The sequence below is a fragment of the Coregonus clupeaformis genome, chromosome 14 (genome assembly GCF_020615455.1).
Source record: "Coregonus clupeaformis isolate EN_2021a chromosome 14, ASM2061545v1, whole genome shotgun sequence".
Taxonomy (NCBI): Eukaryota; Metazoa; Chordata; class Actinopteri; order Salmoniformes; family Salmonidae; genus Coregonus; species Coregonus clupeaformis.
Window position 1 is genome coordinate 41,538,400 of NC_059205.1, and position 27,256 is coordinate 41,565,655.

The 27,256-nt window shown below is 45.0% G+C and overlaps 1 protein-coding gene across 1 annotated transcript in view; it reads right to left on the bottom strand.

Annotated features, from left to right (window-relative positions):
• Window positions 1-27,256, bottom strand: part of LOC121581701 (vasoactive intestinal polypeptide receptor 2-like) — a 76,437-nt gene that overhangs the window by 34,894 nt on the left and 14,287 nt on the right. Inside the window, exons 2-3 of the mRNA XM_045224901.1 lie at window positions 15,744-15,849; window positions 13,258-13,371 (exon numbers count right to left, since the gene is read on the bottom strand). Of these exons, the coding sequence (XP_045080836.1) occupies window positions 13,258-13,371; window positions 15,744-15,849 (220 nt within the window). The remainder of the gene's footprint in view (window positions 1-13,257; window positions 13,372-15,743; window positions 15,850-27,256) is intronic.

A 27,256-nucleotide genomic window follows, 5' to 3' on the forward strand; every position in this document is an offset into this window, starting at 1 on the left:
TCTGGCTTTCAATGCGCTCCAACAGTAGAACATCTACATTACACTGATCTGTGTACCTCTGTAATTCTGTGAAATTTGAAATATTGGTCTGATGTGAATCCAAATCCTGAAAATGGTGTGAGCTCTAACCGGAAAGATGCGTACATAACATTGTAGTGTAGCTGTAACAGTGGTGTGTATTCTTGGGTGCCAAGGAAAGCCACGCTTCCCCCCAAAAATGACCAAGAAAAAAAGAAACAAAATGATGTATATTTCGTCTCGCTGTGTTTCATAAATGTTCTTCAATTCGCAAGAGGTTGAATTTATCTCACCGGAGAAAGCATCCAAGCGAACGAAACAGCGCCCCTCTGTCTCTGTATGTGTAGCCCATCTATGCTGTCAGGTCAAAAAGAGTATGACATTGTTGCCACCCGTAGCACTGAGTTTTGGCCTCCCTTGATAAAACAATTATAAAATAATAGCCAATCAGTGTTGAGCTAAATTGAGTGAGCTCAGCTTTGAATAGTCCTGGCGCACCCAAAAAAAGTTTCATGGGAAGCCCGTTTGGATTTTGCTTTACACCAATCACATCACATTAGAAGCCAAATGTCATTGACAGAAAACTTGAATTGTTGCATCTCGTTGTGTCGTTGTCCTCATGGTGGCTAGCTAGCTATCTAAAATCGTCCCTTTCCTAAATTAGCCATGGATGGAGATAGGGATTTGGTTTTACTTAATTCTCCATACTGGCCAATGATTATAACAGTCATCATGTAGCTAGATGTAGTAACGTTAGGCTAATGTTAACTAGCTGTCCTGGCTGTCACGAATTCAGCCGAGGCTGCCCCTCCTCCTTGCTCGGGCAGGTTTCGCTGTTTGTCGTCACCGGCTTACTAGCCACTACCGCTCCATTTATCATCACTCCATTTGTCTTATCTTGTCTTGTCAATCACACACACCTGGTACTCATTCCCTCATTACTCTGTGTATAAGTGTTCCCTCTGCCCCCTTGTCCTTTGTGAGTGATTGTTCATTGTGAGAGTGAGTAGCACGGTTGAGCTACTCTTTCCTTGTATGTAGCCAAGGTGGATTTTTCCCTTGTGCTAGTTTCGTTTTGACGATTGCTGCGCTTTATTCATGTACACTGAATAAACTCTGGATTTCGGTGTTTTACCTCCTGCGCCTGACGCCGTCATTCACACCTCATCACACTGGCGCACTGTTGCCCATGAAAGGAAGTTAAGGCTAGCGAGAAAGTTAGCAAAAATAGATAAGATCTTTCTACCATGGAAAGGTAAATACCTGTCAATTTGTGGGAAAATCACCTTGATTAACTCTTTAGTATTATCCCAGTTTACCTATTTGCTTATAGTCTTGCCTACGCCTAGCGAACAGTTTTTTAAATTATATGAGAAAAAGCTATTCAATTTTATTTGTAACAGCAAGCCAGACAAAATTAAACGGGCCTATTTATATAATGAATATGAACTCGGAGGACAGAAATTATTAAATATTAAAGCATTAGGCCTATCACTAAAAGCTTCAGTCATACAAAAGTTATACTTAAATTCGAACTGGTTCTCTAGCAAATTAGTAAGATTGTCTCACCCATGTTCAAGAATGGCCTTTTTCCCTTTATTCAGATTGCAACCTCACAGTTTCAGTTATTTGAAAAGGAAATAATCTCTCAAATATCACTATTTCTAAAACAAGCCATAGAAAGTTGGTTGCAATTTCAATTTAATCCTCCAGAAACGACAGAACAAATAATGCAACAAATATTGTGGTTAAACTCAAATATACAAATTGATTAAAAAAACTTTTATTTTTGACAAAATGTTTAAAAAAGGTATAATCTTCGTAAATGATATCATCGGTAGGATTGGTGGAGTTATGTCGCACATGCAGCTAACAAAAACATATGGAAATGTCTGCTCTACCCAAAATCACAACCAAATAATTGCAGCATTACCGCAAAAATGTAAGAGGAAAGTGAAAGGGGGAAAATGTAAGGAACTTGTCTGTCGGCCTTGCATTAAAGAACATAATTGGTTAAAGAAAACTGTGATAAATAACAAAGTATACCAGTTTCATTTAAGGACCAAAGGATTGACAGCCGTCCTATATAGATTGCAAAATAGTTGGGAAGACATTTTTGACATACCTATCCCATGGCATAGTGTTTATGAACTGATACGCAAAACGACACCGGATTCAAAACGTATAATTTTTCAATTTAAATTATTATATAAAATTCTTATATATAATATAGAATGTTATTTATATGGGGGATACATTTATTTTTATTTTTTTACATTTTTAGTCATTTAGCAGACACTCTTATCCAGAGCGACTTAGAGTTAGTGAGTGCATACATTTTCATACTGGCCCCCCGTGGGAAACGAACCCACAACCCTGGCGTTGCAAGCACCATGCTCTACCAACTGAGCTACACGGGGCCCAATCTTCCCAGCTCTGCAGATTTTACTGCGAAGAGACAGAATCATTAGATCATTTGTTTTGGTACTGTCCATTTGTAGCTTGTTTTTGGACACAGGTCCAGGAATGGCTAAAGGATTGCAATATTTACCTGGAGCTAACCCTGCAGATAGCATTACTGGGTGAACTGAAAAGTCATAGTCAATCGATCAATAATATAATCAAACTTTTAGCAAAAATGTTTATTTTCAATTTACAATCTGTAGAAACAATGAGAATAGAAAGGTTCAGAACTTTTGTAAAACCTCACAGTACAGTTGAAAAATATATGGCAAATAGAAATCCAATATGGATGGGGTTAAGAGATAGATGGGTGATGTTGAATGGAGTTGAAGGATGGGACTAATAACAACTAACAACAACTAATAACAACAAGATAACTAATAATGTAAGCATACTGTGTCCATAATAAGTATATAGGTTATAGGTTGAGAGCTTTTGTGAAAGAGCACAGTTAGAAAGATATGGCATATAGAAGCAAACCGTATGGACATCATCAAAATAATCGGAGAGCTTGAGGGTAGAGGAAGTTCATGAGTAAAAACAAACAAAATATAATTATTGTAAAATTGACTGTGTCCATAAAATGTATATAGTATGTATAAGCTGGAAGTAGAGGCCTAAGCATTGTTGTTCACTAGTTTACTCCAATTAGGGAAGGGGTGGTGGGGCTGGAAAGTAATAAAGGGAAATATATTTTAAAAAAGGAAATGTATATGTATGTGTATATATGTATGTATGTGTATATATATGCGAGAAAACAACCATATGGGGGATTGGAAGTGATACAGACAATTACATTGATGGAAGTTACAATCTGCAATATTAAAGCTGATCTATCCCCTAAAAAACAGAATAAGAAAAAAAAAAGAAAATGGCTAGCGAGCAAGTATTTTAGCCAAGTAGTCTAGAACAACAAAAACTTAAAGTGTGTACTGTATGACAGAGTCATAGACCATTTAGGCAACATGAAAGAGGAGGATGGCATTGGCGTTTCTCCAGAAGTAGGGTGAGTCAACATGTTTTTTCTACTTGCACACGCATGCACACACACACATAAATCATTACCATGGACAGCCACATCATATTAAGCTTTTGTTGATTGGACTAAATCGTTTTTTGATATGGGGGATACATACAGTGGGGAAAAAATGTATTTAGTCAGCCACCAATTGTGCAAGTTCTCCCACTTAAAAAGATGAGAGAGGCCTGTAATTTTCATCATAGGTACACGTCACATTGTAGGATTTTTTATGAATTTATTTGCAAATTATGGTGGAAAATAAGTATTTGATCAATAACAAAAGTTTCTCAATACTTTGTTATATACCCTTTGTTGGCAATGACACAGGTCAAACGTTTTCTGTAAGTCTTCACAAGGTTTTCACACACTGTTGCTGGTATTTTGGCCCATTCCTCCATGCAGATCTCCTCTAGAGCAGTGATGTTTTGGGGCTTTCGCTGGGCAACACGGACTTTCAACTCCCTCCAAAGATTTTCTATGGGGTTGAGATCTGGAGACTGGCTAGGCCACTCCAGGACCTTGAAATGCTTCTTACGAAGCCACTCCTTCGTTGCCCGGGCGGTGTGTTTGGGATCATTGTCATGCTGAAAGACCCAGCCACGTTTCATCTTCAATGCCCTTGCTGATGGAAGGAGGTTTTCACTCAAAATCTCACGATACATGGCCCCATTCATTCTTTACTTTACACGGATCAGTCGTCCTGGTCCCTTTGCAGAAAAACAGCCCCAAAGCATGATGTTTCCACCCCCATGCTTCACAGTAGGTATGGTGTTCTTTGGATGCAACTCAGCATTCTTTGTCCTCCAAACACGACGAGTTGAGTTTTTACCAAAAAGTTCTATTTTGGTTTCATCTGACCATATGACATTCTCCCAATCCTCTTCTGGATCATCCAAATGCACTCTAGCAAACTTCAGACGGGCCTGGACATGTACTGGCTTAAGCAGGGGGACACGTCTGGCACTGCAGGATTTGAGTCCCTGGCGGCGTAGTGTGTTACTGATGGTAGGCTTTAGTAACTTTGGTCCCAGCTCTCTGCAGGTCATTCACTAGGTCCCCCCGTGTGGTTCTGGGATTTTTGCTCACCGTTCTTGTGATCATTTTGACCCCACGGGGTGAGATCTTGCGTGGAGCCCCAGATCGAGGGAGATTATCAGTGGTCTTGTATGTCTTCCATTTCCTAATAATTGCTCCCACAGTTGATTTCTTCAAACCAAGCTGCTTACCTATTGCAGATTCAGTCTTCCCAGCCTGGTGCAGGTCTACAATTTTGTTTCTGGTGTCCTTTGACAGCTATTTGGTCTTGGCCATAGTTGTCACGATTCAGACAGACGACCAGAGGACCACAATTGCGTCACACCAGAAAGTTTATTAAACTTAAGGGAAAAGGGAAGTAGGGAGTGAATGAAGGCTCCAGGGGTAACAGGGATCCCGTCCAATGCGCTGGGTCTGTGCCCCCCCCAGTGGCAGCGATGCGTCCTATGAAGCCGGTGGTGGGTGGTCCAGAAGTCCTGGGGGGAGACACAGACACAACAGGGCGGAATGAAACCAGGCAGCAGTACAGTTCAAGGGAAATCCAAAATACGTAGTAGCAAGGCAGAAGGCTGGTCAGAGTTACCGGGATTGAAGAGTAGTCAGGAGTCGTAATGGCAGAAGCAGGTCTGGATCTCCTGAGGCAGAAGAGTATCCAAAAACAGGCAGGTCCGGGGTCACAAAACCAGGGTGAGCCAGAAGCGCGAGCAAACAGGTTCCGGGTGTGAGCTTTGCAGACGATCTGACACCGGAGAGCTGAAAGACAGGGCCTTAAATACTGGGAGAGGTTAGTGGGTAATGCAGCGCAGCTGGCAGAGTAATTAGAGCCGAGCAGAGCAGGGACAGGTGGAGCTAGTTAGGCTGAGTAGAGAGAGGGAGGTGAGCAGAGTGGAAGCAAATAAAGGTGGTAACCCGGTGGAGTGAGAGGGCTCATGACAGAACCCCCCCCCCAAGGGACGGCCCCAGAAGTCCCAAGAGCAACACCACGCCGGGCGGGAGGAGGGGAGCCGGAGGAGGGCTAGAACTCCTCCGAACGGTCCGAGTGAACGTCCTCATCCTCGGAGGAAGCCGGAGGGCCGTGGTCGGGAGATGGGACAGGTCCCGAGACAGGATCAGGCACAGGACAGGAAGCCGAGCGGGCCGGACGGTTAGGGACCCCTCTGGGGCGGCCCCTACGGATTGCAGGTTGATCAGGATGCCGTTGGTGGAAAGCGGTGATGAGAGTCCTATCCACAATCCGACTAGCTGGCACCCAGGTCCTTTCCTCAGGTCCATAGCCCTCCCAGTCAATGAGGTACTGGAGACCCCTACCCCTCCGTCTGGACCGAAGCAGGCGGCGGACGGTGTAAACCAGACCACCATCGACGAGCCGTGGAGGAGGAGGACCAGGCGCAGCAGGGACCAGCGGACTCTCATGGATGGGCTTAATCTTAGACACATGGAAAGTGGGGTGCACCCTCAGGGAATTAGGCAGTTGGAGCCGGACAGCAGTTGGGCTAATCACTCTTATGATAGGGAATGGGCCAATGAACCGAGGTGCCAGCTTCTGCGACTCCACCCTGAGTGGCAGGTTCTTCGATGACAACCACACCCTTTGACCAACATGGTAGGTGGGAGCAGGAATTCTCCGACGGTTGGCCCCGGTAGTGTAGCTGGCAACGGACCTGAGGAGTGTGGCTCGGGCTTGTGACCAGGTGCGGCGACATCGACGGGCAAAAGCAAGTGCAGATGGGCAAGTAACCTCCTCCTCCTGGCTGGCAAATAGAGGAGGCTGGTATCCATAAACACATTGGAAAGGGGACATACCGATGGCAGAGCAGGTCAGAGAATTGTGTGCGTACTCCACCCATGTCAATTGCTGCGACCAGGAGTGGGGGTTGCGTGAAGTCATGCATCGCAGTGCCTTCTCGAGCTCCTGATTAGCCCGCTCTGACTGCCCATTGGATTGGGGATGGAATCCGGAAGTCAGACTGACTGTGGCTCCCAGCAGGTGACAGAACTCCTTCCAAAAGCGGAGGAGAATTGTGGACCACGGTCAGAAACAACATCCCTTGGCAGTCCGTGGATCCGGAAGACGTGTTCCAGGACCACCTGGGCGGTCTCCTTGGCGGTTGGGAGCTTGGGGAGGGGAATGAAGTGTGCCATCTTGCTGAAACGGTCAACGATGGTGAGAATGACGGTCATGCCACTTGAAGGGGGCAGCCCCGTGACAAAGTCAAGGGCGATGTGAGACCAGGGACGTCTGGGCACAGGCAGGGGCTGCAGCAATCCGGCTGGGGGGCTGGCAGGACAACTTGTGTTGGTTGCAGATGGGGCAGGCTTGGACGAATTCCCGTACATCCTTCCTCAGAGAGGGCCACCAGAACCTCTGGGCGAGCAGGTTGTAAGTGCGGGTGGAGCCAGGGTGACAAGCTAGGCGGGAGTCATGTCCCCACTGAATGACCTGGGACCTCAGGTCTTCGGGGACAAAAAGGCGGTCAGCTGGGCAAGTGCTGGGACCTGGCTGGTTACGGAGAGCCTCCAGCACCTGTTCCTCAACAGCCCAGGTCAGAGCTGCAACGATGCAGGGACTTGGCAGAATCGACACAGGGTCCTTGGAGGGGGTGTCATCCTTCTGGAATTGACGGGAGAGGGCGTCTGGCTTGGTGTTGCGTGATCCAGGCCGGTATGACAGAGTGAAATTAAACCTGGTGAAGAACAGGGCCCAGCGGGACTGCCTGGAGTTCAACCGTTTGGCCGTGCGGATGTACTCCAAGTTCTTATGATCGGTCCAAACGAGAAATGGAATGGTGGACCCCTCCAGCCAGTGACGCCACTCCTCCAAGGCAAGTTTCACAGCCAGCAGCTCACGGTTCCCTATGTCGTAATTGCACTCAGAGGGGGACAACCGACGTGAGAAAAGGCACAGGGATGGAGCTTCCTATCCTCCGCAGCCCACTGAGAAATCACAGCACCAACTCCCACATCCGAGGCGTCCACCTCCACAATGAATTGCCGGTCCACATCAGGCATCTGGAGGATGGGAGCGGAGGTGAACCTCACCTTGAGGGTACTGAAGGCTTTGTCGGCTGCTGGGGTCCAGGTGAAGGGTTGCTTGGTGCTGGTTAGAGCAGTGAGAGGGGCAGCAACGGTACTGTAGTTCCGGATAAACTTCCTATAGAAGTTAGCAAACCCCAGAAACTGTTGCAGCTTCTTTCTGTTCTCCGGAACTGGCCATGAAGTGACTGCTGATACTTTGGCAGGATCCATTTGGATACTTCCTTCTGCCACTATGTACCCCAGGAAGGCCACTGTCTTGACGTGAAACTCACATTTCTCTGCCTTGGCGTAGAGGGAATTCTCCAGAAGACGATGAAGGACTTGCTGGACATGGCGGGTGTGTTCAGACAGGTTTCTGGAGTAAATTAAGATGTCATCCAGGTAAACGAAGACAAACTTGTTTAACATGTCCCGCAGTACATCATTCACTAGAGCCTGGAACACAGCAGGAGCATTGGTGAGGCCAAAAGGCATAACCAGATACTCGTAGTGGCCTGTTGGTGTATTGAATGCGGTTTTCCATTCATCTCCCTCCCGGATCCGCACTAGGTGGTAAGCGTTTCTGAGATCCAACTTGGTAAAAACAGTGGCTCCCTGGAGCAACTCAAAAGCAGAGGTGAGCAGAGGCAGAGGGTAACGGTTTTCACTGTGATGTCGTTGAGTCCCCTGTAGTCGATGCAGGGGCGAAGAGATCCGTCCTTCTTCCCCACAAAGAAGAAGCCAGCACCAGCAGGAGATGAAGATGAACGGATTAATCCTGCGGACAGAGAGCCATTGATGTAGTCCTCCATGGACTTTCTTTCAGGAGCAGACAACGAATAAAGACGACCCCTTGGAGGAGCTGTTCCAGGGAGGAGGTCGATGGCACAGTCGTACGGTCGGTGAGGGGGCAGAGATGTGGCTCTTGCTTTGTTAAACACCTCTCTGAGACCATGGTAGCATTCTGGGACATTGGAGAGGTCAGGAGCGGAGTTAGTAGGTACTGGCCGAGGGGGTAGTGCGGCAGCAAGCAGGCAGGTTCGGTGGCAGTCCTCTCCCCCACTCCCTGATCACCCCGGTCACCCAGTCGAGCTGAGGGTTGTGCCGGGCGGAGCCATGGGTAACCCAGGATGAGGGGTTGGCCTGGAGAGGGGAGCAGGTGAAACTGGATAGTTTCTTGATGGTTTCCGGACAGACCCATCGAGACCGGGGCCGTGACATGAGTGACCGATCCGAGTAAGTGTCCGTCCAGTGCCCGGGCAGGAATAGGAGGTGTCAAACGGAGGTTCTCCAGTCCCAGTTGGCGTGCCAGCTTGATGTCCATTATGTTGGCTTCGGCGCCAGAATCCACCAGAGCAGCCAGGGTGTGAGTTGAGTCAGAGAGGCGGAGGTGAACTTGCAGCAGGGGTTTGCGGTCGGAGGACTGGATGGTCATTGAACTCAACCGGACTCCCCCTACGCCCGGTGAGCTTCGGCCCTTTAAAGGGCAGGTTACCACACGATGTCCATCACCTCCACAATAGAGGCAGAGGTTTGAGGTGAAGCGGCGCTGGCGCTCTGCAGGAGTGAGGGAGGCTCGCCCAATCTCCATAGGCTCAGACTGATCAAGCTGACCTGGGTGAGTGGCAGTAGATGACAGGAGCCCAGTCGGATCTCTCCGAATGCCGGTAGTAGGTGGACCTTGGCGCCCCCTCTCACGACGACGGGTCTGTATCCTTCTGTCGATCCTGACAGTCAGTGCGATGGCTTCATCAAGAGTGGAAGGCAGTTCATGGGAGACCAACTCGTCCTTGATATAGTCAGCCAAACTATGGAAGAACGCGTCCACCAACGATGGTGTGTTCCAAGAACTTCGTCTAGCCAGGGTTCGGAAGTCGATGGAATGGTCTGCGACTGTACGTCTGCCTTGTCGAATACTGAACAGTTCACGAGACGCCTCTGCGGTGGGTGAATCCAGGTCAAACACCTTCAGCATCTCCTCAGCAAACAGGTCGAAGGTTGCACATGCGGGGGTTTGACGTTCGAACTCTGCTGTTCCCCAGAGTCGAGCTCGGCCCGTCAGGTGAGTGATGGCATACCCAACTTTAGCCCCCTCCGTGGCGAAGGTCCTTGGCTGCAAGGAGAACTGAAGTCGGCAGCTAGTCAGGAATGGCCGGACCTGGGTTGAATCGCCGTTGAACCGCTCGGGGTTTCCAATCTTGGGTTCCGGAGCAGCGGCTGCAATGACCGGGGCAGGTAACTCGGGGGCTGGGCTGGTGGGCAGACTGGCTGGGGTAAGGTTGGTGAGGAGTTGAATGATCATGGCGAGTTGTTGTTGCTGCTGCTGGAACTGCTGCTCATGCTCATCGGTTTCCATGTCGGGAAAGTGTGCGCTGAGTCCATAATGGTCAGATCGTACTGTCACGGTTCAGACAGACGACCAGAGGACCACAATTGCGTCACACCAGAAAGTTTATTAAACTTAAGGGAAAAGGGAAGTAGGGAGTGAATGAAGGCTCCAGGGGTAACAGGGATCCCGTCCAATGCGCTGGGTCTGTGCCCCCCCAGTGGCAGCGATGCGTCCTATGAAGCCGGTGGTGGGTGGTCCAGAAGTCCTGGGGGGAGACACAGACACAACAGGGCGGAATGAAACCAGGCAGCAGTACAGTTCAAGGGAAATCCAAAATACGTAGTAGCAAGGCAGAAGGCTGGTCAGAGTTACCGGGATTGAAGAGTAGTCAGGAGTCGTAATGGCAGAAGCAGGTCTGGATCTCCTGAGGCAGAAGAGTATCCAAAAAACAGGCAGGTCCGGGGTCACAAAACCAGGGTGAGCCAGAAGCGCGAGCAAACAGGTTCCGGGTGTGAGCTTTGCAGACGATCTGACACCGGAGAGCTGAAAGACAGGGCCTTAAATACTGGGAGAGGTTAGTGGGTAATGCAGCGCAGCTGGCAGAGTAATTAGAGCCGAGCAGAGCAGGGACAGGTGGAGCTAGTTAGGCTGAGTAGAGAGAGGGAGGTGAGCAGAGTGGAAGCAAATAAAGGTGGTAACCCGGTGGAGTGAGAGGGCTCATGACAGTGTGACTGTTTGAGGTTGTGGACAGGTGTCTTTTATACTGATAACAAGTTCAAACAGGTGCCATTAATACAGGTAACGAGTGGAGGACAGAGGAGCCTCTTAAAGAAGAAGTTACAGGTCTGTGAGAGCCAGAAATCTTGCTTGTTTGTAGGTGACCAAATACTTATTTTCCACCATAATTTGCAAATAAATTCATAAAAAATCCTACAATGTGATTTTCTTTTTTTTTTTCTCATTTTGTCTGTCATAGTTGACGTGTACCTATGATGAAAATTACAGGCCTCTCTCATCTTTTTAAGTGGGAGAACTTGCACAATTGGTGGCTGACTAAATACTTTTTTTTCCCCACTGTATGTGGTCCTCTGTAGCTCAATTGGTAGAGCATGGCGCTTGTAACGCCAGGGTAGTGGGTTTGATCCCCGGGATCACCCATACGTAAAAATGACTGTAAGTCGCTTTGGATAAAAGCGTCTGCTAAATGGCTTATTATTATATGATATCTTTTAGTTGTCACTGTATTAGACTAAGCATAGGTGATTAGATTATGTTGAAATGGTGCTGGAATAGTGGAGGCAGCGCCTGTTTTCTTTGTGACTTGTGGTAACTCTCCGTGGTTCTAAATCAATAGTTGTTTAGTAGTCCAAAAAAAGTCAGAAACACTAACTTGCTTGACCATGCTGTAGGTCATGTAACTGTTTGTTACATGCAATATGTTTTGTGGACTTCACCGGTTTTGTGATGAAACAAATGTGTGATTGAATTTATTCTGCCACTGTGTCTTCTTATTGTCTCAGCCTTAGGCCTATATATCACGGTCGCAAGGCATATGACCTAACAGGTTATAGAGCAAACAACGCAATTATCACAACACTTCTTTTTTCTGGCTTTCCCAGTGATTTTACCCACGCGCCGCTACTGAGCTGTAGTCATTACAGACAATATGAGAACATTGCTTGAGGAAAATCTCAAACTTCTCTAACATTTGCATGATGTGGGACACAACACTCACAGAAAACCATCCAGAAATGTGACTTTGACATTGATAATGAAATTGGAATTCAAATACACTGCTCAAAAAAATAAAGGGAACACTAAAATAACACATCCTAGATCTGAATGAATGAAATAATCTTACTTTTTTCTTTACATAGTTGAATGTGCTGACAACAAAATCACACACAAATTATCAATGGAAATCAAATGTATCAACCCATGGAGGTCTAGATTTGGAGTCACCCTCAAAATTAAAGTGGAAAACCACACTACAGGCTGATCCAACTTTGATGTAATGTCCTTAAAACAAGTCAAAATGAGGCTCAGTAGTGTGTGTGGCCTCCACGTGCCTGTATGACCTCCCTACAACGTCTGGGCATGCTCCTGATGAGGTGGCGGATGGTCTCCTGAGGGATCTCCTCCCAGACCTGGACTAAAGCATCCGCCAACTCCTGGACAGTCTGTGGTGCAACGTGGCGTTGGTGGATGGAGCGAGACATGATGTCCTAGATGTGCTCAATTGGATTCAGGTCTGGGGAACGGGCGGGCCAGTCCATAGCATCAATGCCTTCCTCTTGCAGGAACTGCTGACACACTCCAGCCACATGAGGTCTAGCATTGTCTTGCATTAGCAGGAACCCAGGGCCAACCGCACCAGCATATGGTCTCACAAGGGGTCTGAGGATCTCATCTCGGTACCTAATGGCAGTCAGGCTACCTCTGGCGAGCACATGGAGGGCTGTGCGGCCCCCCAAAGAAATGCCACCCCACACCATGACTGACCCACCGCCAAACTGGTCATGCTGGAGGATGTTGCAGGCAACAGAACGTTCTCCACGGCGTCTCCAGACTCTGTCACGTCTGTCACATGTGCTCAGTGTGAACCTGCTTTAATCTGTGAAGAGCACAGGGCGCCAGTGGCGAATTTGCCAATCTTGGTGTTCTCTGGCAAATGCCAAACGTCCTGCACGGTGTTGGGCTGTAAGCACAACCCCCACCTGTGGACGTCCGGCCCTCATACCACCCTCATGGAGTCTGTTTCTGACCGTTTGAGCCTGCTGGAGGTCATTTTGCAGGGCTCTGGCAGTGCTCCTCCTGCTCCTCCTTGCACAAAGGCGGAGGTAGCAGTCCTGCTGCTGGGTTGTTGCCCTCCTACGGCCTCCTCCACGTCTCCTGATGTACTGGCCTGTCTCCTGGTAGCGCCTCCATGCTCTGGACACTACGCTGACAGACACAGCAAACCTTCTTGCCACAGCTCGCATTGATGTGCCATCCTGGATGAGCTGCACTACCTGAGCCACTTGTGTCGGTTGTAGACTCCGTCTCATGCTACCACTAGAGTGAAAGCACCGCCAGCATTCAAAAGTGACCAAAACATCAGCCAGGAAGCATAGGAACTGAGAAGTGGTCTGTGGTCACCACCTGTAAAACCAGTCCTTTATTGGGGGTGTCTTGCTAATTGCCTGTAATTTCCACCTGTTGTCTATTCCATTTGCACAACAGCATATGACATTTATTGTCAATCAGTGTTGCTTCCTAAGTGGACAGTTTGATTTCACAGAAGTGTGATTGACTTGGAGTTACATTGTGTTGTTTAAGTGTTCCCTTTATTTTTTTGAGCAGTGTATGAAGAAAAATATAGGCTACAATACTGTACCATTTCTCCCAAAGAATATCTTGAGCACTCTGGGGCACTCTCTAGTGACTGTCTCTCCAACCTCTGCACGGCTCCAACATGCTATGTTATCCCAGATAGCTTTGCATCCCGTTGCTGTCAAGAGATCAGACAGCAGATTTTTAATATAAATACAACAATTCAAGACCGTTGTTTGTTTGTCTTTCATAACTCATATTTGTGAAATAGCTGCCTACCTCATGGAACTATCACATCCATTTCATTCTAATTTCCCAAAGCAAATCTACTTCAAGACCATACCCTCCCTCTACAGGTTGTTCATTATGGATAGCATCATACTGTAGCAGTATTGAATATGATAAATGCCTCACATACATAGTGTATGCACAGCATACAGTGCACTAGGCTCTTTCAGAATGAATGGTAGTCCATTAGGCTAGTGGTGCTATGAAACTATATTATAGACTCTCCGTGTGGAGGTGAAAGTGGCTAAATGTGTGAATCTATTTGTCTCACCAATGAAACCTTTCTTTGAAACGTGACTCCTGAAATATCTTGTTATTAATTAAACGAAACACTGTGAAAGTGCCAATGGCAGACAAAGGAAAAATCCACAAAATAAAACAATATTTTGGGAATTTTTTCATTAGTCCACTGTTAATACAGTCCCAAAATGTTTTGAATGTCAGCAGTCAAGTTTTCAAGATATTGGACATTCAAGAAGCAATGTGACACGCTCAGTAAAACATAGCTCCGCTCCCTTCCAGAGAGAGAGAGAGATAGCAGAGAGAGCATCCATCTGTAAACAACGTAGCTAGCTCTATAAAAAGAAAACAATTAACATCAGATAGAATGAATGAAATTAAAACACATTGTGAAAAACGGACAACAAAATACATATTCACGATGTGATCCACATGAGTATCTCTCCACTCTCTTCGTGGTATAATATGTGTCTCTCGGTGTCTCAAATGGCACCCTATTCCATTTATCGTGCATAGGGCTCTGGTCAAAAGTAGTGCACTATATAGGGAATAGGGTGACATTTGGGATGCACACATGATATTATTTCAATTGCAGCTCCTGCTTTATGGTATCTCCATATCTGCGATACAGTGTATGACAATTGCAGTACTGTACAACACTATGTTCCAATGTGCTCAAGATAACAATGTTGAGCACATTGCCACCCACAGTGCTTACTGGCGCTAACAAACACATCATTTTTTAAATCATAAATGTTTCATAATCATATTAGGCTATAGAACAAGAATGAATAAATTATCGATTTGCATTAAGAATGGCTTCATTCCAACGCCAGGGTAACTGATTCATGAAAACCCTGCTCCCTTTAATGTTGACCTGGATGCTCTCTATGCTTTCGAAGCACAGTTGACTTAGTTGGTAAGAGCATGGTGCTAGCAACATCAGGGTCGTGGGTTCGATTCCCGCTGGGGCCACCCATACGCAAATGTATGCACTCACTGATGTAAGTCACTTTGGATAAGGTGTCTGCTTGACAGCTAATATTATATTAATATTACAGAAACACACACAGTACAGTACACTGAGTCAAGTCAGGCTAAGAAATATACACTGGTCAGGTTTAGAGATGTAGATATCATTGAAAGAATACAAAAAAGGACATCACATGGCAGGAAAAATACATAAAGGCATACAATCCAAATCTATTAATGAAGTTGTTACAGTTATTTTATGTTCTCTTCTATGTTACTTTATGCTAACTGGGTACTTTCCATGCATAATTTACTTAATATTGTCTAAATAAGAACTGCTTTGTACCTATGCTTTTATGGTGAAATTTATATGGCGAAATAATGTATAATTTCAACAAAACAATACACATTGTTTTTGTGTCAGGACTCAGGAGCAAGCCGAAATACTGAGTGTCGTCTTCACTTTGATAACGTAAACTATTTCCCCTGACAAGTCACATAATTTCTTTACCCAATTAGTTTAATTTATGTAGCACAGCCTTGGCTATAACTCCCAGTAAAGTTTCAACATAGTGAGTCGGCAGCATGGTGGGGCTTGCAGGCATAAGGTTTTGTAGAATGCTCATAGGCCTCGTAGAACCTTCAACATGTACAACATTTACTTCAATGGAAAGTGTCAATACAGTGTACATCAAAAGTTCGTGGTCACAATCTGAGTTGTGATGCTTATCTAGACTAAGAAACAATTTTACATCTATTGAAAGTCTTAATTTAATTTGGGGAGGAGCAAATGGGATTTACTTTTCATTACTTTTCAAAGGCACTTGAATAGGTGGCATTTCACATCTTCTTTTAAAAGTTTAATAACAATAATTTAGGTGAGTGACCTAAAGATCTATGTAAACTTGTAATCTTTCACCATTCAACAAAAATTGCAGTCTGTTTCCATTCCCGGAATATTCGGAAATCTATTCACAAGCCACGGTTTATCTTAACTGTCTGATGAGGAGATAAATGTGAAATCAAAATATGCCGTGATGATGATGTCACCTTTGGAGGCATTTGAAGATTCTTGTTCCCTCAGCTTCACAAGACATTCCTCCTGGTCTTTCTTAAGCTCCAGAAGGAAGTTACATGTTGGATGTCTTCCACTCACCTAATTAAAAAGAAATTACATCTTTGATTAACTTGAATTAACTCATCCTTAGATTTTAGTATTTGAATAGGTCAGTTGTGTAGTTGAAAGAAAGGTGTACAGTAATTACATTCATGCACATTCATATTAGAAATTCAATGAATCCTTCATAGGACAACATATCTTATAGGCTGCAAAATGGCAGGCAGAGACCAGTGAACAAGACATGAATCTACAGCAGGGTTCCCCAACTGACAGCCTGCAGGCCAGATGATTTTATTTGGCCCCCCAAGGGGAGGAGCATAAAAGACTGTAAAAACACCAGCAAATCAGGTCCAAGTGATTTTAATTTTGGGAATCTGTTCCAAAGTATGCTGACGCATTATAGAGAGATATATGTGATCGTATACAAATGTAAGCAAGGTTTGAAATGATTATGTTTTAGTCAAATATTATATCTGTTTGGCTACTTGCGGTCAATTTGCAATCTACAAATGGTTTGTAATTATGTTCCGACACCCCTGACCATCCACTCGGCCCGCGGCGGAATCTAGTTGATGATCCCTGATCTACAGTATCAGGAACATGTTTAAGATGCTTTGATACTGTATCTTGTTTGAAATTGTAAAAAAATCATGGCATCTGAACACTGAATTTCCTGACTATATATGAAGTTGAGACAGAGAATAAATGAATAAATAAATGAGTAGGTTTACTGGATTCCCATTATATTAAAGATAGAATCAAATGGATGTGATTTTTCCCAAGAGTAAATGGAGAGATGGATAGAATAACCAATATATTTACGCATCGTGAATTTGCACTCTAAATATTCTGTGTCCAGTACCAGTCAAAAGTTTGGACACCTACTAATTCAAGGGTTTTTCTTTCTTTTTTTTTTACAATTTATTACATTGTAGAATAATAGTGAAGACATCAAAATGATGAAATAACATATATGGAATCATGTAGTAACCAAAAAAGTGTTAAACAAATCTAAATATATTTTATATTTGAGATTTTTCAAATACAGTAGCCACCCGTTGCCTTGATGACAGCTTTGCACACACTTGGCATTCTCTCAACCAGCTTCACCTAGAATGCATTTCCAACAGTCTTGAAAGAGTTCCCACATATGCTGAGCACTTCTTGGCTGCTTTTCCTTCACTCTGCCGTCCAAATCATCCCAAACCATCTCGATTGGGTTGAGGTGGGGGGATTGTGAGGGCCAGGTCATCTGATGCAGCACTCAATCACTCTCCATCTTGGTAAAATAGCCCTTACACAGCCTGGAGGTGTGTTGGGTCATTGTCATGTTGAAAAACAAATGATATCCCACTAAGCCCAAAACAGATGGGATGGCATATTGCTGCAGAATGCTGTGGTAGCCATGCTGGTTAAGTGTGCCTTGAATTCTAAATAAATTACAGACAGTGTCACCAGCAAAGCACCCCCACACCATAACATCTCTTCCTCCATGCTTTACAGTGGGAACTACACATCCATTCACCCACATCGTGTCTCACAAAGACTCAGCGGTTTGAACCAAAAATCTCAAATTTGGACTCCAGACCAAAGGACACATTTCCACCGCTCTAATGTCCACTGCTTGTGTTTCTTGGCCCAAGCAGGTCTCTTCTTCTTATTGGTGTCCTTTTGTAGTGGTTTCTTTGCAGCAATTCGACCATGAAGGCCTGATTCACACAGTCCCCTCTGAACAGTTGATGTTGAGATGTGTCTGTTACTTGAACTCTGTGAAGCATTTATTTGGGCTGCAATTTCTGAGGCTGGTAACTCTAATGAACTTATCCTCTGCAGCAGAGGTAACTCTGGGTCTTCCATTCCTGTGGCGGTCCTCATGAGCCAGTTTCATCATAGCGCTTGATGGTTTTTGCGACTGCACTTGAAGAAACTTTAAAAGTTCTTGAAATGTTCCATATTGACTGACCGTGTCTTAAAGTAATGATGGACTGTCGTTTCTCTTTGCTTATTTTATAATATGGACTTGGTATTTTACCCCCCCTTACTTTGTCACAACACAACTGACTGGCTCAAACGCATTAAGAAGGAAATAAATTCCACAAATTAGCTTTCAAGAAGGCACACCCTTTAATTTAAATGCATTCCAGGTGACTACCTCATGAAGCTGGTTGAGAGAATGCCAAGAGCGTGCAAACCTGTCATGAAGGCAAAGGGTGGCTATTTGAAGAATCTCAAATATAAAATATATTTTGATTTGTTTAACACTTTTTTGGATACTACATGATTCCATATGTGTTATTTCATAGTTTTGATGTCTTCACTATTATTCTACAATGTAAAACATTGTGAAAATAAAGAAAAACCCTTGAATGAGTAGGTGTGTCCAAACTTTTGACTGGTAGTGTAGGTCGGTGGTTATGGGACATAGGGTGGTAGAGAATTCCTCGTCAAAACACCTTCAGCATCCTAAATGGGAACTGTATACATTCCCTAGATCCCTAAAGGGTTTCAGACGTGTGTGATGATTACGTATGTGTGTGTGTGTGAGAGAGTGTGTGATTGTGTGTGAGAGTGTGTAAGTGTGAGTGTGTTACCCACGTTTTAGCCTCTTCAGGAGGAGTCAAGTGCAATACAAAGGTGATGATGGACTGAGTGTGAAGAACATAATAGTCAAACTGGGCACTGTGTTATCACGTGGTGTCCTGCAGGAAGAGAGTGGCTTGCAAACAAACTGAACATCAGAATGAACTGTCGTTTCACGTTAGTCTTTTTCTGCTAAACACACCCAATCCCTGCCAGGAGAAACAATTGGCATGTGACAGAAAGGGTGAGATCCACACAGCACGCCTCAGGGGGAACACACACACACAGTACGACATCAGGCAGCAATGTCAATAAAAAGGCTACAGAAGCGTTAACAAACAATCAGGGGCACCAAGCGGAAGAGACCTCGCACCGGGTCAATGGGCCCTTAATGCTTCATCCCAAATGGGACCGTATGCCCAACATAGTGTACTGCTTTTGATAGTACACTATATAGGGAATAGGGTGCCATTTAGGACACAGATAATGACTGATATGACCCCCGGCCTCTGTTAAGGCAAACACACATACTGTATCTACAATGACAGTCCAAAACGCATCCAAAGAAACTACATTGAACTGACTGGCAACTGGTCCTTCTTGTCTTGTCCCAAATGGTACCCTATAAATGGCATCCTATTCCCTACATAGTGCACTACTTTTGCCCAGAGCCTTAAGGGCCCTGACCAAAAGTAGTGCACTACAAAGGGAATAGGATGCCATTTGGGATGCACATATCCTTTCTCTCCTCTCCCTTCAGGCCTAGAGAAACCTTAAAATCAGTGTTTTCATTTGAAACAGAATGTTTCCCCTGGCTAACTAGGGTGGGCACATTCGTGAGTGTGCAGTCTCTGTGTGAGCAGAAATAATGACTCAGACTTGGGACTCTCACAGTGTTGCCCAAAATGGCAGAGATTGCCAGGTCAGTGGAGAGGCATGCATCTCTGTGAGAGAGTTAGTGACTCACTCCTAGCATGCTAAAGGGCCTTTTAAATGAGGCTGCACTCAGCACTTAACCACTAATTACTGGTTTCACCCAACGTCAACTCGGCTTTTACTACTAATGTGTGTGGCCTTAGCTATGTTAATGCAGCAATCCTATCTATTTTTTGCTAAACCAAATGTATTTTTGATACGCTTCTTTGCTAAACCAAATTGTGGTACACACACATATTCATTGAAAGGCCATTGGCAGTGTAGGATATTGCTATGATTAATTTCTAGTATTCTGTCAGAGAAAGGAGATGCAGAGTAGATACAGTCGTATGAAAAAGTTTGGGCACCCCTCTGAGGCTGCATAATCATTTACTCTGTCGTCACAGAAAATGATCACAGTGGCATGCCATTCATTTTCTAATAAAAGCTGAGTACTGGGGTATTGTCCAGACAAATATTTTTAGTATAGCAATATTAATTTGTATGAAATTAAATCAGATGTGAAAAATAGGCTATGCAAAAATGTGGGCACCCTTGTCATTCTGTTGATCTGAATACCTGTAACTACTTAGCACTGATTAATTGGAAGACACAATTGGTTTGGTGAGCTCATTAAGCCTTGAACTTCATAGACAAGTGCATCCAATCATGAGGAAAGGTATTTAAGGTGGCCAATTGCAAGTTGTTGTTCTCTTTGACTCTCCTCTGAAGAGTGGCAACATGGGGGCCATTGTTCAACATTATGGTTTAGGGGAAGGCTACAAAAAGTTATCGCAGAGATGTAAGCTGTCAGTGTCCACTGTGAGGAACATAGTGAGGAAATGGAAGACCACAGGCACAGTTCTTGTTAAGGCCAGAAGTGGCAGGCCAAGTAAAATATCGGAGAGGCAAAGGTGAAGGATGGTGAGAACGGTCAAAAACAGCCCACAGACCACCTCCAAAGACCTACAACATAATCTTGCTGCAGATGGTGTCACTGTGCATCGTTCAACAATTCAGCGCACTTTGCACAAGAAGAAGCTATATGGGAGAGTGATGCGGAAGAAGCCTTTTCTGCACACACGCCACAAACAGAGTCGCTTGAGGTATGCAAACGCACATTTGGACAAGCCAGCTTCATTTTGGAATAAGGTGCTGTGGACTGATGAAACAAAGATTGAGTTATTTGGTCATAACAAGGGGCGTTATGCATGGCGGCAAAAGAACACAGCGTTCCAAGAAAAACACTTGCTACCCACAGTAAAATTTGGTGGGGGTTCCATCATGCTCTGGGGCTGTGTGGCCAGTGCCGGCACTGGGAATCTTGTTAAAGTTGAGGGTCGCATGGATTCCACTCAATATCAGCAGATTCTTGAGAATAATGTTGAAGAATCAGTCACAAAGTTGAAGTTACGCCGGGGCTGGATATTTCAACAAGACAACAACCCAAAACACTGCTCAAAATCTACCCGGGCATTTATGCAGTGGAACAAGTACAATGTTCTGGAATGGTCATCCCAGTCCCCAGACCTGAATATCATTGAGAATCTGTGGGATGATTTGAAAAAACGCCTGTCCATGCTCGGCAACCATCAAACCTAACTGAAGTGGAGATGTTTTGTAAGGAGGAATGGTCCAAAATACCTTCATCCAGAATCCAGACACTCATTAGAGGCTATAGGAAGCACCTAGAGGCTGTTATTTTAGCAAAAGGAGGCTCTACTAAATATCAATCAATTTTCAATCAATTTTATTTTATATAGCCCTTCTTACATCAGCTAATATCTCGAAGTGCTGTACAGAAACCCAGCCTAAAACCCCAAACAGCTAGTAATGCAGGTGTAGAAGCACGGTGGCTAGGAAAAACTCCCTAGAAAGGCGAAAACCTAGGAAGAAACCTAGAGAGGAACCAGGCTATGAGGGGTGGCCAGTCCTCTTCTGGCTGTGCCGGGTGAAGATTATAACAGAACCATGCCAAGATGTTCAAAAATGTTCATAAGTGACAAGCATGGTCAAATAATAATCAGGAATAAATCTCAGTTGGCTTTTCATAGCCGATCATTAAGAGTTGAAAACAGCAGGTCTGGGACAGGTAGGGGTTCCATAACCGCAGGCAGAACAGTTGAAACTGGAATAGCAGCAAGGCCAGGCGGACTGGGGACAGCAAGGAGTCACCACGGCCGGTAGTCCCGACGTATGGTCCTAGGTGCTCAGGTCTCTCAGTTGGCTTTTCATAGCCGATCATTAAGAGTTGAAAACAGCAGGTCTGGGACAGGTAGGGGTTTCGTAACCGCAGGCAGAACAGTTGAAACTGGAATAGCAGCAAGGCCAGGCGGACTGGGGACAGCAAGGTGTCATCATGCCCGGTAGTCCTGACGTATGGTCCTAGGGCTCAGGTTCTCAGAGAGAAAGAGAGAACGAGAGAATTAGAGAGAGCATACTTAAATTCACACAGGACACTGGATAAGACAGGAGAAGAACTCCAGGTATAACCAACTAACCCCAGCCCCCCGACACATAAACTACTGCAGCATAAATACTGGAGGCTGAGACAGGAGCGGTCCGGAGACACTGTGGCCCCATCCGAAGAAACCCCGGACAGGGCCAAACAGGAAGGATATAACCCCACCCACTCTGCCAAAGCACAGCCCCCGCACCACTAGAGGGATATCCTCAACCACCAACTTACAATCCTGAGACAAGGCCGAGTATAGCCCACAGAGGTCTCCACCACAGCACAAACCAAGGGGGGCGCCAACCCAGACAGGAAGATCACGTCAGTAACTCAACCCACTCAAGTGACGCACCCCCTCCCAGGGACGGCATGAAAGAGCACCAGCAAGCCAGTGACTCAGCCCCTGCAACAGGGTTAGAGGCAGAGAACCCCAGTGGAGAGGGGAACCGGCCCGGCAGAGACAGCAAGGGCTGTTCGTTGCTCCAGAGCCTTTCCGTTCACCTTCACACTCCTGGGCCAGACTACACTCAATCATATGACCTACTGAAGAGATAAGTCTTCAGTAAAGACTTAAAGGTTGAGACCGAGTCTGCGTCTCTCACATGGGTAGGCAGACTGTTCCATAAAAATGGAGATCTATAGGAGAAAGCCCTGCCTCCCGCTGTTTGCTTAGAAATTCTAGGGACAATTAGGAGGCCTGCGTCTTGTGACCGTAGCGTACGTATTGGTATGTACGGCAGGACCAACTCGGAAAGATAGGTAGGAGCAAGCCCATGTAACGCTTTATAGGTTAACAGTAAAACCTTGAAATCAGCCCTTGCCTTAACAGGAAGCCAGTGTAGGGAAGCTAGCACTGGAGTAATATGATCAAATTTCTTGGTTCTAGTCAGGATTCTAGCAGCCGTATTTAGCACTAACTGAAGTTTATTTAGTGCTTTATCCGGGTAGCCGGAAAATAGAGCATTGCAGTAGTCTAACCTAGAAGTAACAAATGCATGGATTAATTTTTCTGCATCATTTTTGGACAGAAAATTTCTGATTTTTGCAATGTTACGTAGATGGAAAAAAGCTGTCCTTGAAACAGTCTTGATATGTTCGTCAAAAGAGAGATCAGGGTCAAGAGTAACGCCGAGGTCCTTCACAGTTTTATTTGAGACGACTTTACAACCATCAAGATGAATTGTCAGATTTAACAGAAGATCTCTTTGTTTCTTGGGACCTAGAACAAGCATCTCTGTTTTGTCCGAGTTTAAAAGTAAAAAGTTTTCAGCCATCCACTTCCTTATGTCTGAAACACAGGCTTCTAGCGAGGGCAATTTTGGGGCTTCACCATGTTTCATTGAAATGTACAGCTGTGTGTCATCCGCATAGCAGTGAAAGTTAACATTATGTTTTCGAATAACATCCCCAAGAGGTAAAATATATAGTGAAAACAATAGTGGTCCTAAAACGGAACCTTGAGGAACACCGAAATGTACAGTTGATTTGTCGGAGGACAGACCATTCACAGAGACAAACTGATATCTTTCCGACAGGTAAGATGTAAACCAGGCCAGAACTTGTCCGTGTAGACCAATTTGGGTTTCCAGTCTCTCCAAAAGAATGTGGTGATCGATGGTGTCAAAGGCAGCACTAAGGTCTAGTAGCACGAGGACAGATGCAGAGCCTCGGTCTGACGCCATTAAAAGGTCATTTACCACCTTCACAAGTGCAGTCTCAGTGCTATAAAACCAGACTGAAGCATTTCGTACACATTGTTTGTCTTCAGAAAGGCAGTGAGTTGCTGCGCAACAGCTTTTTCTAAAATTTTTGAGAGGAATGGAAGATTCGATATAGGCCGATAGTTTTTTATATTTTCCGGGTCAAGGTTTGGCTTTTTCAAGAGAGGCTTTATCACTGCCACTTTTAGTGAGTTTGGTACACATCCGGTGGATAGAGAGCTGTTTATTATGTTCAACATAGGAGGGCCAAGCACAGGAAGCAGCTCCTTCAGCAGTTGATTGATATTGATGTGATTTTTCTGTTGGATAGCACAAATTTATGCACCCGTCTAATTTCGTTTTGATGCATATTGCACATTTTCTGTTAATCCAATAAACCTAATTTCACTACTGAAATATTACTGTGTCCATCAGTTATTTGATAGATCAAAATGAAATTGCTGACCCAAACACCCAATTATTTATAAATGGAAATCATGGAAATTGTCAGGGGTGCCCAAACTTTTTCATACGACTGTACATTCCAAATGTAATATATCTTAGTAAATGCAACTAAACGCAGACTTTCAGGCTAAAATGTGAAAGCCTAAACTTCTAATATTAAATGTATTACCACTGTATATCCCACAGCTGATTTTGTAACTAATGTTAAAAACACAGAAAAACTGGGGACACACAGTAAGCTTCTGTAGCTTTTTATTTGATCATCCTTTATCCAATATTGTTATGATTCAAATTGCAGTATAATATGATTCATACAATAATATCAAATAAAACCCTCATGTTTACCTCTGTCCCCTAACAGATAAATCTGTGTCCAGTGATCCTTGGCAAACTCTATCATAGAGCTCTATCATACTATCCTTTCCAGAAATAAGTCTCTCACTGTTGCCGCTTGCTACAGCCCCCCCCTCAGCCCCCAGTTGTGCCCTGGACACCATATGTGAATTGCTTGCCCCCCATCTATCCTCAGAGTTTGTACTGCTTGGTGACCTAAACTGGGATATGCATAACACCCCGGCCATCCTACAATCTAAACTAGATGCCCTCAATCTCACACAAATTATCAAGGAACCTACCAGGTACAACCCTAAATACGTAAACATGGGCACCCTCATAGATATCATCCTGACTAATTTACCCTCTAAATACACCTCCGCTGTCTTCAACCAGGATCTCAGCGATCACTGCCTCATTGCCTGCGTCCGTAATGGGTCCGCGGTCAAATGACACCCCTCATCACTGTCAAACGCTCCCTAAAACACTTCAGCGAGCAGGCCTTTCTAATTGACCTGGCCCGGGTATCCTGGATGGATATTGACCTCATTCTGTCAGTAGAGGATGCCTGGATGTTCTTCAAAAGTGCTTTCCTCTCCATCTTAAATAAGCATGCCCCATTCAAAAAATGCAGAACTAAGAACAGATATAGCCCCTGGTTCACCCCAGACTTGACTGCCCTTGACCAGTACAAAAACATCCTGTGGCGTACTGCATTAGTTCCTTTCTAATTGACCTGGCCCGGGTATCCTGGATGGATATTGACCTCATTCCGTCAGTAGAGGATGCCTGGATGTTCTTCAAAAGTGCTTTCCTCTCCATCTTAAATAAGCATGCCCCATTCAAAAAATGCAGAACTAAGAACAGATATAGCCCCTGGTTCACCCCAGACTTGACTGCCCTTGACCAGCACAAAAACATCCTGTGGCGTACTGCATTAGCATCGAACAGCCCCCACGATATGCAACTTTTCAGGGAAGTCAAGAACCAATATACACAATCAGTTAGGAAAGCAAAGGCTAGCTTTTTCAAACAGAAATGTGCATCCTGTAGCACTAACTCCAAAAAGTTTTGGAACACTGTAAAGTCCATGGAGAATAAAAGCACCTTCTCCCAGCTACCCACTGCACTGAGGCTAGGAAACACTGTCACCACCGATAAATCTACGATAATCGAAATTGTAATAAGCATTTTGCTACGGCTGGCCATGCTTTCCACCTGGCTACCCCTACCCCGGCCACCAGCTCTGCACCCTCCGCTGAAACTTGCCCATGCCCCCTCCCCGCTTCTCCTTCACCCAAATTCAGATACAGTGGGGAAAACAAGTATTTAGTCGGGCACCAATTGTGCAAGTTCTCCCACTTAAAAAGATGAGAGAGGCCTGTAATTTTCATCATAGGTACACGTCAACTACGACAGACAAAATGAGAGAATTTATTTGCAAATTATGGTGGAAAATAAGTATTTGGTCAATAACAAAAGTTTCTCAATACTTTGTTATATACCCTTTGTTGACAATGACACAGGTCAAACGTTTTCTGTAAGTCTTCACAAGGTTTTCACACACTGTTGCTGGTATTTTGGCCCATTCCTCCATGCAGATCTCCTCTAGAGCAGTGATGTTTTGGGGCTGTCGCTGGGCAACACGGACTTTCAACTCCCTCCAAAGATGTTCTATGGGGTTGAGATCTGGAGACTGGCTAGGCCACTCCAGGACCTTGAAATGCTTCTTACGAAGCCACTCCTTCGTTGCCCGGGCGGTGTGTTTGGGATCATTGTCATGCTGAAAGACCCAGCCACGTTTCATCTTCAATGCCCTTGCTGATGGAAGGAGGTTTTCACTCAAAATCTCACGATACATGGCCCATTCATTCTTTCCTTTACACGGATCAGTCGTCCTGGTCCCTTTGCAGAAAAACAGCCCCAAAGCATGATGTTTCCACCCCCATGCTTCACAGTAGGTATGGTGTTCTTTGGATGCAACTCAGCATTCTTTGTCCTCCAAACACGACGAGTTGAGTTTTTACCAAAAAGTTATATTTTGGTTTCATCTGACCATATGACATTCTCCCAATCCTCTTCTGGATCATCCAAATGCACTCTAGCAAACTTCAGACGGGCCTGGACATGTACTGGCTTAAGCAGGGGGACACGTCTGGCACTGCAGGATTTGAGTCCCTGGCGGCGTAGTGTGTTACTGATGGTAGGCTTTGTTACTTTGGTCCCAACTCTCTGCAGGTCATTCACTAGGTCCCCCCGTGTGGTTCTGGGATTTTTGCTCACTGTTCTTGTGATCATTTTGACCCCACGGGGTGAGATCTTGCATGGAGCCCCAGATCGAGGGAGATTATCAGTGGTCTTGTATGTCTTCCATTTCCTAATAATTGCTCCCACAGTTGATTTCTTCAAACCAAGCTGCTTACCTATTGCAGATTCAGTCTTCCCAGCCTGGTGCAGGTCTACAATTTTGTTTCTGGTGTCCTTTGACAGCTCTTTGGTCTTGGCCATAGTGGAGTTTGGAGTGTGACTGTTTGAGGTTGTGGACAGGGGTCTTTTATACTGATAACAAGTTCAAACAGGTGCCATTAATACAGGTAACGAGTGCAGGACAGAGGAGCCTCTTAAAGAAGAAGTTACAGGTCTGTGAGAGCCAGAAATCTTGCTTGTTTGTAGGTGACCAAATACTTATTTTCCACCATAATTTGCTAATAAATTCATAAAAAATCCTACAATGTGATTTTCTGGAGAAAAAAAATCTCAATTTGTCTGTCATAGTTGACGTGTACCTATGATGAAAATTACAGGCCTCTCTCATCTTTTTAAGTGGGAGAACTTGCACAATTGGTGGCTGACTAAATACTTTTTTTCCCCACTGTAGCTGATGTCCTGAAAGAGCTGCTAAATCTGGACCCCTACAAATCAGCTGGGCTAGACAATCTGGACCCTTTCTTTCTAAAATTTGCAGCCAAAATTGTCGCAAATACCATTACTAGCC